The sequence below is a fragment of the Lygodium microphyllum genome, chromosome 15 (assembly GCF_053477565.2).
Source record: "Lygodium microphyllum isolate KBCC chromosome 15, Lygodium_microphyllum_v1.1.10, whole genome shotgun sequence".
NCBI lineage: Eukaryota > Viridiplantae > Streptophyta > Polypodiopsida > Schizaeales > Lygodiaceae > Lygodium > Lygodium microphyllum.
This window is the reverse complement of record NC_141149.1, coordinates 133770241-133782317: the sequence shown is the minus strand read 5'-3', so window position 1 is coordinate 133782317 and position 12077 is coordinate 133770241. Positions and strand designations below refer to the sequence as shown.

The 12077-nt window shown below is 40.5% G+C and overlaps 1 protein-coding gene across 4 annotated transcripts in view; it reads left to right on the top strand.

The window, feature by feature from the left end:
* LOC148025096 (Metallopeptidase M24 family protein) overlaps positions 1-9119 on the top strand; it is a 170229-nt gene extending 161110 nt beyond the window's left edge. For 2 of the 4 annotated variants that reach the window (XR_015693401.1, XR_015693403.1), the window contains 3 exons: positions 8265-8345; positions 8499-8615; positions 8753-9119. Coding sequence is in view for 1 of the 4 variants with exons in the window: in XM_087694805.1 (XP_087550931.1) it covers positions 8265-8330 (66 nt within the window). In the remaining 3 variants the exon portion in view is untranslated. Of the gene's footprint in view, positions 1-8264; positions 8346-8498; positions 8616-8695 lie in introns of all 4 variants that reach the window. The other 2 variants (XR_015693402.1, XM_087694805.1) reach the window with 2 other exon arrangements.
* The last annotated feature ends 2958 nt before the right edge of the window (positions 9120-12077 follow it).

Genomic DNA, 12077 nt, shown 5'->3' with positions numbered 1-12077 from the left:
ACACGGAACGGGCTGGAACATTCCCCTAGCGTTTCCTGGGCTCAGACCTCCCGGAATGCGTTAATCCGTTCCTAAGTGCCGGAACGAGTTCTCTGTTTCTATGCTTATAGCATAAGCATCCACCCAATCTTGATCAAGCGAGTCCAATGTCTACATAGGTTGTTTCCCTTTATCCACACAGGGGCCTATTTTGCTAGAGGGCCATCAGCCATGAGATCATCATTGACTAGCAGAACCAATCCCCCATCCATGGCAGCGGTCTTCTTTAGACATTCAACCATGAAGTCCAATTGTCCACAAGAAAAACAGTGCCATGCAAAAGAACCCCATTTCAAACAAAAGTGTAATGAGGCATTCTAGGACAATTTAAGTGCAGTGAGTTGGGCCTTTTGGGTGGTTTGCAACTTGGCAGGGAACCAAAACAGTGCCAATTTCCCCCTTAGTATCTCTGAGCAAAGGCCAATATACCGCAGGACAGTGTTCCACTTCAACCCACCCCTCTTTGATAAAAGGCTGAGAAAGAATGCAATACGGTCTTAGTGTCCATAGTGGCATCCAAAAGATCCTCATTGTCCTAATTTGGAAAGGTTTCCTGATTGTTTTGAACATATTGACCCAACAACATATTAGCAACTTCCAATAGATGTTCCCAATCCAACTCTTGAAATCTTCCCTAGTCGAGGTAACCTACACATAGGAACAAGCTTTATGCTTAGTCTACAGAGGATCTTCAGAATCTGAAATCACATCATCAGGGGTGTGCTTGTTGTGTTTGACTAGTGGCTGAACCACAGAGCATGGCTGCTCTGAGCATGGTGTCATCTTTTCAGTGCAAGGAACCATTTCTTCCATCTCCTCCATATCCGAATCAGACCCCAAAGCCTCCACAACCTGGTCAATGAAGATAGTATTTTGCTCTGGCATGGTTGATACCTTGCTTGTAGCTGGTGTACAGGCCTTCTCTCTCTCTCTCTCTCTCTCTCTCTCTCTCTCTCTCTCTCTCTCTCTCATCACTGTCACAGCGTTTCTTTGCAGGCTCTCTCGTTGTCTCTGTTTTACTCACACACTCTCTCTATGTTCATTGCACATAGAGGCAGATGGTGTGCGGTTGTGCAAGACAAGCATAGACTACTCACAAAACAAATCATAGTAGCGCTGTACAGGTAAAAAATTGGGCGCCCTATGGGCAGAACAGAAGATCGTCTCTCTCTTTCTTGGTCGCTCTCTTTCTAGCAACCATGTCCTTACACACTGCAAGAACAGTGCAACGAGTGTGCAGGGCAGAGTACTAGGGTGCAGCAAACACCTAGGTCCACATAGTAGCAGGGATGTTGATGCTTCTCTCTCTCTCTCTCTCTCTCTCTCTCTCTCTCTCTCTCTCTGTGCAACCAATTTGCAAGGCAGGCAGAACAGTGGCATAGCTCAAGATAGACGTGTCCATAGGTGACTCCTGCTGCCCAGCTCTCCCACCCTACCCTACCCTGCCTGTCATCCACCTTCCCCCACCGTAGCCCTCCCATTCCTGCCTTGCCTCACTCTCCCGCCTCCGCCCCAGCCCTCTCGCCCTGCTCTGCTTGTCACCCTCCCATCCCTGCCCTGCTTGTCACCCTCCCAGCCCAGCCCTCCTGTCCCACCCTCTACCCCTACCCCACCCTTTGCCCCCATCCCACCCTGATTGTCCACCCACCCCTTCTCCTGCCCCTTTCTGGACCCACCCCGCCTTATTGCACCTACACCTGCCCTGCCCTCACCTTGACTGTTCCACCCTGCCCTAACTATCCCACCTCCACCTTGCTATCCGGACTTAGCTGTGCCCTCACTTCATTTGCCTCACCTTGTAGCAGCCTCATCTTCTGTAGGGCCATCATAAGAAGACAAACCCGAGGGGGAAAGGGCAACCCCTTTGGGACTGTTCAGACAACTCCCCTTTACGTCTCAGCAATCCAAATGGAGAAAAGATCTTTACTACAACAATTAGCCTCCAAACACCTTCAATTCCCCTACCAATAGGAAAGACTTTATCATGGGAGTTCTACTTATTGGAGGAGTTGAAAAAAGTTCAAGAAGAGCTAGCAACAATGAAGTAACAAATGATCAAGAAGGAAGAACACATTAAAGAATTGCTAGAACAGTTGCAAGGCATGAAGAAGGAATGTTGAGAAATGTCAAATGATGAGTAATGCAATATCATGATACCTTTCTCTTTCAATTAGTGTCTTTGTCAAGTGTCATTGTCCATCACACCAGATTGTGTTTATGAGTCTAAGCTTCCATCTTGGAACCTAATTCACTTGTGTAACAATCAGTCTAATCATTGTCTATTTCATAATGAATCTAGTCTTCATCTTCCAACCTCCATAGTTGCCATGCTCTAAATCCGTGTTTTTCACACGGTCTCAGAGCTCAGCTGAGCATGGTTTAGATTCCTTCTCTACTCTTCAGCCCCTCTTCATCTCCTCACAGCTCGGGTTGAGTGGTTGAGCTCATTTCTTACCTCTATCTCCACTTTATCTTCTTGTTTGCCATAGCTAGGAAGACCTGCAGCACTTGGAGTGCTTATATCTTTTCATAGAGAGCATATTCTTTAGAGCTTCCTTCTGTGGACCTCTTTTGCACTCCAAGGTGCTCCATCCCATCACCTAAATTGGTTCGATTAATGCACAAATTCATCAACATTGTCGAAATGTTTCCTCGCTGTGCTGAATTACGCCACTGCTGGTCGTGCGGCTGTCATCATCTACCTACTTCGTGATTTCCCCTATGACCATAGGGCTTTTCTAGCCTACCATCTAAGCTACCTAATCACTAAAGGGTTTCCCAAAATACTCTCTCTGTTGATCACAATCTGAGAAACCCTAAGTGTCATCTCTGTGGGCAGCCATAGCCATTGACCTTCAAGGTTATAAAACCATTCATTTTCTTACTCCTCAATCCATTGAAGACTATATCACTCTGTTCTTACTGAGCACTTAAATTTCAGCAAAACATCATACTAAATCAGCAAGTAAGAAGAAGATCAAGCATCAACATCCGACATTGAGCTCCAAGATAGTATCTTTTTAATACTCATGCAGTGTTGTAATCGTCTTGTGTCTCTTGACACATTGAAGTACAACTCTTTTGCTGGCTGATTTGCTACTGATAAAAAAATGGCAGATCTCGAACAAATAGCAAAGTTCAATGGAGAAGGCTTCCATGCCTGGAAGGAAAAGACCATGTACCACCTCATGAGGAAAGGCCTCTAGGATCTCTTTGAAGATGATAAAGGTGATGCAGATGGCGGGAAAGAAGATTGAGAAAGCGGGATTCTTGTAGTAGCTCCACCAAAAACTGAAGAATGGAAGAAGATTGAGAAAGCGGGATTCTTGTAGTAGCATCATTGCTCGGGGACTAAGTCATGATGTGCTACATCATATCTCTGGCATCAGAGATGCTAGAATTGCTTGGGAGAAACTTGACAGGATCTTTGGAAACCAAGTAAAGAATTCAAAGGTAAAATTACTTATGCAATTTTATAAACTGGATATAAAAGATAGTGCTTCCATGACCATACACATTAACAAGTTCAAGAGCCTAAAAACCCAACTTGCAACTCTTAAGAATAATATTGATGAAGATGAAGCAATAGCCGTATTGCTTGCAAGTGTAAATAAGGATCCATATGAGAATCTTGTGTCCGCCCTAAGTAATGTTCCAAGTCTCTCACTTAATGATATTGAGCACTCACTACTTGATGGAGAAAGCAAAGTTAAAAGCAAGGATGTAAAGGAATACACCACCAAAGACAATCTCTTATACACCAAGGGCACTTATGGAGCAAAAGACCATGGTCGAGGACTCAGCACCAATAACAAGGATTGGATTATATGTCATTACTGTGGCAAGACTGGCCATACAGCAACCAGTGAATGTTTCCACAAGAAAAGAGCACAGCAGATGCAGAATGATTATCACCAGAACCAATTCATGAATGTAGTAGAAGAAGAAGAAGATGCTTCCGCCATCAACAACAAGTCTGATAGATTGTTTTGAAGAAATTATTTTTCCCATAGTGGATTTTGTTTTCCTTAGTGGATTTTTTTTGTAAAACAAAACCCTTACCAAAGATGTAAACTAGGCTACCAAAGAGTTAGTCTCTTGGGCCATGTCATCATGTAGGGGGGGCAAAAGCCAGCAAGGGTAGAGACTCATCATTTGAGAGGGGGTGTTAAGAAATGACAAATGATGCATGTTCGAGGAAGAGATATCTTGAATCCCATATGCACAGTAAGAAGAGTGAAACAACCCAACTACTATAAAGCATTGTACTTTCACAATGAGTAATGCAATATCATGATACCTTTCTCTTTCAATTACTGTCATTGTCCATTACACAAGATTGTGTCTATGAGTCTAAGCTTCCATCTTGGAACCTAATTCACTTGTGTAACAATTAGTCTAATCATTGTCTATGGCATTATGAATCTAGTCTTCATCTTCCAACCTCCATAGCTGCCATACTCTAGATCCGTGTTTTTCACAAGGAAAAACAGAAAGCAAAGGAGGAATCGGCCAACCAAATACAGAAAGTGAACTCATTTGATTCAACACTCTTGTACAGAGGTTATATTAGCAATCTAGGAGAACGAGAAGATTGAAAGTAACAAGAAAGAAATAAGGATTGGTGGTCTCTCCCCGAGCTAGGATAGGGAGAATCTTGCTCCAAAGTTGGAAGAATATTTCATCCTAGAAGCAGATGTCCTATGAGCACATTTAAGCAAGGGGCCCCTTTCATAGATTTGGGAGAGCCCATCAGCATTATCCATAATGCACATAGGCAAAGGTTAGCTACATGGATAGGACAAAGAAGATAGCGGTGATGAAGAAAGCAAGGTGTCTACAAGGGACAAAAGTGTGGATAACAAATGACTTGACCCCACTTCAGCTCAAAAATCGATCAACAAAATTAGCCAAAGTTTGAGAAGCATGAAGAAATGGTAAGTGGGCAGTGTATCAAAGAGGAAAAGTAGTCATCAGGGAGTTCTGCACCCCACTTCCCTAGAAGTAAATACAACTTGCAATGGAATTTCACTACCCTCTATATTTGTAATGGAACTTGATGTTGTAACTAAAGATCTTATAAGATATATGAGCTTAAGAGTTTTTTCTGTCTACTTTTCTTTTCTTTTTTTGTTTTATATGTCTTCATGGCACTGAAACTTGAAGTGGAATATAATGAACTATCTGATTTGTCCTATAGGTCAATTTTGGCCTCGAAAGGACATTAATAGATCTTTTTTTTTTCATGAAGATAATTGAATCAAGTAGTAAATATTTACCAAAGGACGTTAATGGATCTCTCTCTCTCTCTCTCTCTCTCTCTCACAATGGCTATTTTATATTATATCAAATCACAAAAGGCATACAAAAGTTAGATGGCATGAATGATACAAAAAGTCACGGCAAAGAAGTAGAAGATATTGCCATATGCCAAGGAGCTAAATCCTCCCTAGGGAGAAGATCAACATGTTGCACAAGTTCTAATTGGCAGTGTAGAAGATCCTTGATGCCCATGGCAGAGTCAAAGATGAAAGCATTTTGGGTGATCCAATTATGCCAACAACCCCAAAATCCGAAAAAATGGAACAAGACCTTCATATATGGCTGCATGAGTGGGATATTTTAGCCATGGCAAAAACTCATTTAAAAGGGCATAACGATAGACCACCAACTGCTTGCCAAATATTTGTCAAAAGAGCCCAAATTTTCCTAGCCAAAGGGCAGGAAATAAATCTATGATGCAAAGGTCCCACGTTGTTTGTACACAAAAAGCAATGGCCATTTGAGATTCAGTGCATAGAAAGGGCTGAAGCAATGGCCATTTGAGATTCAGTGCATAGAAAGGGCTGAAGCAAGGGGAAGCCCACCAATGATCACTCTCCAAAGCAAGGCCTTGCATTTGAATAGGGTCTTGTTCAACCATCCTTCCATCACCATCATTTTCCACCAAGCCTTGGATTTATGCATGCCCCAAATCGCAGTGGCTTTAGTAACCAGCCAATGCTTGTCCTTCATGAAGAGATGATACACCTGGTTAGCTGAAGCCTTTTGAAGACAAAGACGGCTAGCAAGGTCACAATCTTGCCAAGGGCAATCCAAGTCAAGTGCAGGAAGAGGCTGCATAGGCTGCAGCAACCTTTCAATCTGAGCCCATAAGTCACAGTATCCACGAGGAATCTGGAAAAGTCTCTTGGCGGTACAGAAAGATATCAGCCCCCCACGGCTCATCAAAGTGGCATCCACAATAGTGGACAAACCCAGACGTGCCATTCGATTGAACTTGGGCATGTCATCCTATTTCCCGTCCCAAGACAGCAGCCATGACACCACCAATAATTCCAACTGAAAGGAATTTGCCTCTAGATGATCCTCTGCAAGATGCCAGCGGGCCTTCTAAAGAATGAGCCTACAAGAAGCACCTGCAGGGGAATAGACAGACAGAGCTACACACAAGATGACAGATGGACGAGGCTGCAGGTTCCCAGGTCTGCGTAATGTCACACACACACACACACACACACACACACTCACACACACACACACTCTCTCTCTCTCTCTCTCTCTCTCTCTCTCTCTCTCGCGCGCGCGCATGCATGTGGACTGCAAAAATAGGCCTACTCATAGGGGAACAGACAGACAGCTACACACAGGATGACAGACAGACAGGGCTGCAGGCTCCCAGGTCTGTGCAACGTCAGAGGCAGTGCAAGTTACAAGGGGTATGCCAGACACAGGTACTCACAGGGCAGTATGGTTGGCCCTCCCCCAAAAAAAAAACAAAAAAACACAATATACTCTAGATTGGCACTAATCTTATCCAGACAGCTAGCAGTAGAGGGTGAAAAGGATTGCTGGTTTTGACAGATGACTATTTAAATGAGCCTAGATGCCTAGATGGCTTAGATATTGACTATCTTTCACCTTTTGACTATTAGTGTTGACTGCCCTACACTTTTTCTCAGCCAATCAGAGCTGAACCATTGATCAAAGATGATATCCTAAGGATTCAGACAGAGAGGACATGGACCCACCCACCACTCCTATAATCAAGGATGGATTTCCCACCGAAGTCATTTCTTGCACATCTCCGATGATGAATTCACTATTTGGCCATAGTATATGGGCACCCGTCTCTCCCATGGCATACGGGCTGCTATCAGGCAGATTCTCACCTCCTCCCACATGCTACAGATGGAGGCAAGCAAATGGAGAGATATCCTAGTAAATGATAGGATTTTCCAGCTGTGTGATCAAGGGCCTAAAATGGAGCACTGCATATGCAGATGTACAGTATACGATGACATACATGGACGATAAGGTTGCCTATTTCATGATGGCTTTGGGCCTCTTTGCCTTGCCATGGAGTATGATGACCAGTGATGCCTAGGTCTCTTCCTCTTTTTTAAAGCTATTTCACTCCACCATGCACAACGATCCCACCTACCAAGACCATGACCGAGGAGGCCATACTATTGTCAGATCACAGGCATCATTGCAAGATGCCAGAGACTCACTACTAGGCACTTGAGTCAAGCAGTTAGGGACCACATCATTGCTGATATCATGCATAGATCTTGAGATCAGCTACAGCCTCCAGACCTTCTACACATATAGTTCCAAATGTACCTTGTAGCTGTCTATAGTCTCCACTACAGTTCGTTAAATACGAATATTAGATTAGGACGTCTGGTTCTATTTATGAGACAACATTAGATATGCATGCACTCTAGCATTGTCTCATTGTACACGTATTTTCAGCTTTGTCTCATAGGCCATTTATTTTATTGCTATCTCCACTTTCCTGATGAGATGGCATCAGGCCTAAATGTACTTTGGATTGTCTAAGAGGTCACATTGGCCTTTTGTAGGCGTTACTATATATTTTTCTTTCTTTTCTTCCCTGAACAGTCACACATACACACAAAGTATCTCTTCGAGAGTCTCATGTGAAAAGCATTCTACCTCCCATGTTCTAGCAGGACCAACTTGTATGTAACCCCATTAATTTTCTGTAGTATCTGAAATGGTACATTGTATCTGTTGGAAAGTTTTAAGACGATGCCTTTCTTTCTCTATTCGTGTCTAATATATGTAAAAGAGGATATCTGATTAGAGGGCAATTACAGGTGTCCTCCTTGATTATTATTTTTTAAATTCTGTATCTGGAAATTGTGCATTACCTACTCAGCCAGAAAAAGAAAAACCGTAAAACTGTGGATTCACAGGTATCCCCACTGGTCCAAGGACAAGCATTGGAATGGCTCAAAAGGCATACAAGCCCTTTAACATAGTAGGCATTTTAACAGGTAAAATGAATGTTACTTCATCCATTTTCTCTTTTCGGTGTGTTTGTGGATATTCCACCATTATCCAAACAATTTTGGTATACCTACATAATATTGTCAGTTCTATCTCTTATCTTCTTGTTTGGAATTTTATTTCTGCACTATAACCGACAGGTTTATGTGCATACCATCTTTGAGGATTTTTACGAAATTCCATTTCACTAGTGTATCATAACCAAGGCATATGATATACATTTGGAAATGCAAGCTTACCTTGAGGGCATGATCAAGGTAGTCGAACATTAACATGATCTTGAGAATTAGTGTTTAATGCCTTGTTGAGTTTAACAGTTACTGCTGTTGTTTGCCAGGCACATCTAAAGGGCGATAGAATTCTTATCAATGAAATCTTATTTAACGTGATGCAGATGATAGTTCCAGAATTTAAATGGTGACAACAGCAGGCAAAGGTCTACTATCAAGCCCAGCTGTCAGTGCACCGGTTTTATCAACCATCATTTTATTCCAGGGAATTCTTAAGGAGCACTCCCCCAGCAGGACCCAGTCATGCCATCATAGACAAGAAAGTGTATTAGTGCACACCACATTAAAGAGTTTGAAGACATCTTTGGAGTACTTGAGAGTGGAACTTGTAGGTGTATTAGTGCACACATTTGTATCGATTCACAAAGGAGAGAGAGTGTACTGATTCAATATTGGATATTGTGGACTATTGTGCAAATGCTGCAATTGCATATTGATTAATAACTCATGGCACCAATTATATTGCTTGAATCAAGCTTACAGTGTGCATTTTACACAAATATATGACACATCCAAGCCATTGCGGACTGCAAATGCTGCAATTGTATATTGATTGATAACTCATGGCACCAATTATATTCTTTGAATCATTCTTACAATGTAACATTTCAGACAAATTCACAATACATTCCTTTGAATGTGCCACATCTTGCCTTTCCACAGATCCCTCAAACATAGACAGTGAATGTGGCAAATCCTTGGCATATTTATATCATGGCTTTTGTCTAAGCAAAGGGACATTGTATACAGAGTGGAAATGCGAAATGAAAAGTTTCTTCAATGGACTTTTGAGATAATTTGTAATGATGATATATTGGGATGCCCTAAGAACTCAAACAATTGAACATGTTTCAGTTCAAGCTTACCAAAAAGTGGAACTAAATATCTACCATAAGTTTATCATATAGAACTAAAGGTTGTCTTGAATCCTCTTGATAGTCAATAGAGTAGTCATAAATTGACCTCATCTTAACCATCTTACATTGTGCATTCTCTACTTTGTCAACTACAATTATTTCATTGTTTTGCATATGTACAAGTACATTTGCTAACTATTTATTATCATTGCTTTGTAGGGCATATGTAGTGACAATAGTAGGTTATGACGTGATTCTTCTTTGAAGAATGACCCCTAGTAAAGTTGGGATAAGTGACCTACTTTTAGGAAAGAGATTTTTGGTATTTTTTATTTTCTTAGCAACCCTTGCTTTTGGGTTATTGATGCTAGGGAAGCACCTAGTAGACATGGATAACACAAGGTTGGGGTAATGTACCTCTTGTGGCATGGCAATAGTAGTGTGGTGGCGTTGCAAGCATGACAACCATGTGATGGCATTAGAGTGCAGTGTAGGGTTCAAAAATTCTGTGTCGTGTGTCACATGCCCTATGTGACATGTATTGTGGCCTGGTGAAGAAACAAAGTCGAGGAGGATGATGGAAGGGATGTGACTGTCAGGTTATCACACATGGATGCTACAAGTAATGAGGCTAGTAGCAAACTAAGACAAAGCATGAGCTAGAAGTATACACATTGAAGAGGGACAATGCAAGTGTGAAGCCTCATTACTAACACTAGTACAAGGTGGTACATTAGTCTACCCCATGGAATAGCTAAAAGCAAGCATCGTTGACAAACCATATCACAATCTATATTTTATCACCAATCATCATTATACATCTAAAGAGCAATTGCAAAGCTAGAGTTGTAGGAAAAAGAAGCAACAGTTTGCATCACAATGGTTAAGTCCTCTCCTCTCCTCTATTGCTCATTCTCTTGCATCATATTTTGCCATCTTTTGTTGTTGGTGTCTAGTTTTGCACAATGGTTTTCCCACATTTGGTTTGTCTTTTTTTTCATAATCAAGTGGCCACCATAGTGGTAAGCCACTTATTTTATTAACCCATTGACCCTCATTCAAATCTCCCTTTTTAAATACCTACAATAAATGACCATGCAAAATGTAGGAGTTGAATCCAAGGCCTAGTCACCACATGTTAAACTTAAGCAACAAAGCTATATCTATTGGGTTAATCCAAGTTCTCTCTCTCTCTCTCTCTCTGTGCTTTGCTTGAGGGATAGGTTGAAATGGAGGCTCTTTTCCTAGCCACTTAGGGGTCAAAATCTTAGCATAATCAATCAGATACTTGGGACTAAATTGATGATATGGCTTAATCAATAACTAAGCAAGATCATTGGTATGTCTTTCTTTTTTTTGTTATATTTGTAGCCCCAAGGTGTTTACTTTTTGGCACTTGTTTCACAATTGGTCCCCTTACCCTTCCAAATTTCTATATAGCTAAACTTTACCTATCAAAGTACTTTCTTCCATATCAATTATTTACTTTGTCTACATTGATGGATTTTCACTTATATTTATGTTTTTTTGGTTGTGTTATTCCACTTACCACATTTCAAATTGATTTACTTTCTAATGCATACAATTTAGTGATGCATTCTTTGGTAATTGTATATTAAGCTATATTTACTATAATTCATATAAAGTGGCCTATATATCATGGAATTGAGTGCATGATGTGTCTAGTTGGATCCTATGTATTGGTTGTAGATTTTTGTTTCTTGAATTTTGCCTCATATATTGTTGTCACATACAAGCATGCATTACTTAAACCATAAGTAAGCACTATCATTTGAAGCTAATCATAAGAGTAGTTTTAAAATGATTTAGCCTAATGATCATACCAAAAACAATCACAATTAATGGATATTGTTGTTGTGTAGGGTTATCATCTTGTGTTCTAATATAGCAATTATCAAACCTATTCATACAAGTAGAACTGTTTAAACTTATTGTTGTGACACTAGATCTTATAAGTGCAATTGCTATGTAAATCTATTCATATAAGTAGTAGTGCTTACGTTGGTCATAGTACTTAATTGGCACTAATAATACTACTTGCGTTAACATAACCACTGAGATATTTTCAATCCTATTTGTGAGAGTACTTGAAATGATTTTATATATATGGCATTAAACGTACTATGTAACTCACTAGCTTTTAAGCATTAATAGTTGGATGCTAGCATAAAACTCTTGCATTACTATTATTGTCAAGATATATGATTAAATCTAATTATAAAAATACTCAAAATGGTTTCATATATTTTGCATAGTAAATGTATAAGTGTTTGAATGCTTGCATTATTATTATTGTCCAAATATGATATAAGCACTCAAAATAGTTTTATCTATTTTGTATTAAGCACTAGTAAACACACGTGTTTTGACTTGTTATGCTAATGTACATATCATAATTCATGATTAGTATTGTGATTAAAAGTAATCATATTTAGTAGCTTCTATTGTGGTTTAGGATTATCATTCTGTGTACTGGTGCACTAGTGTTTAAACTTGTCTATAAGTGCACTATTGTTTTAAGGATACTCTAGCATGTCATAGACATTATTAG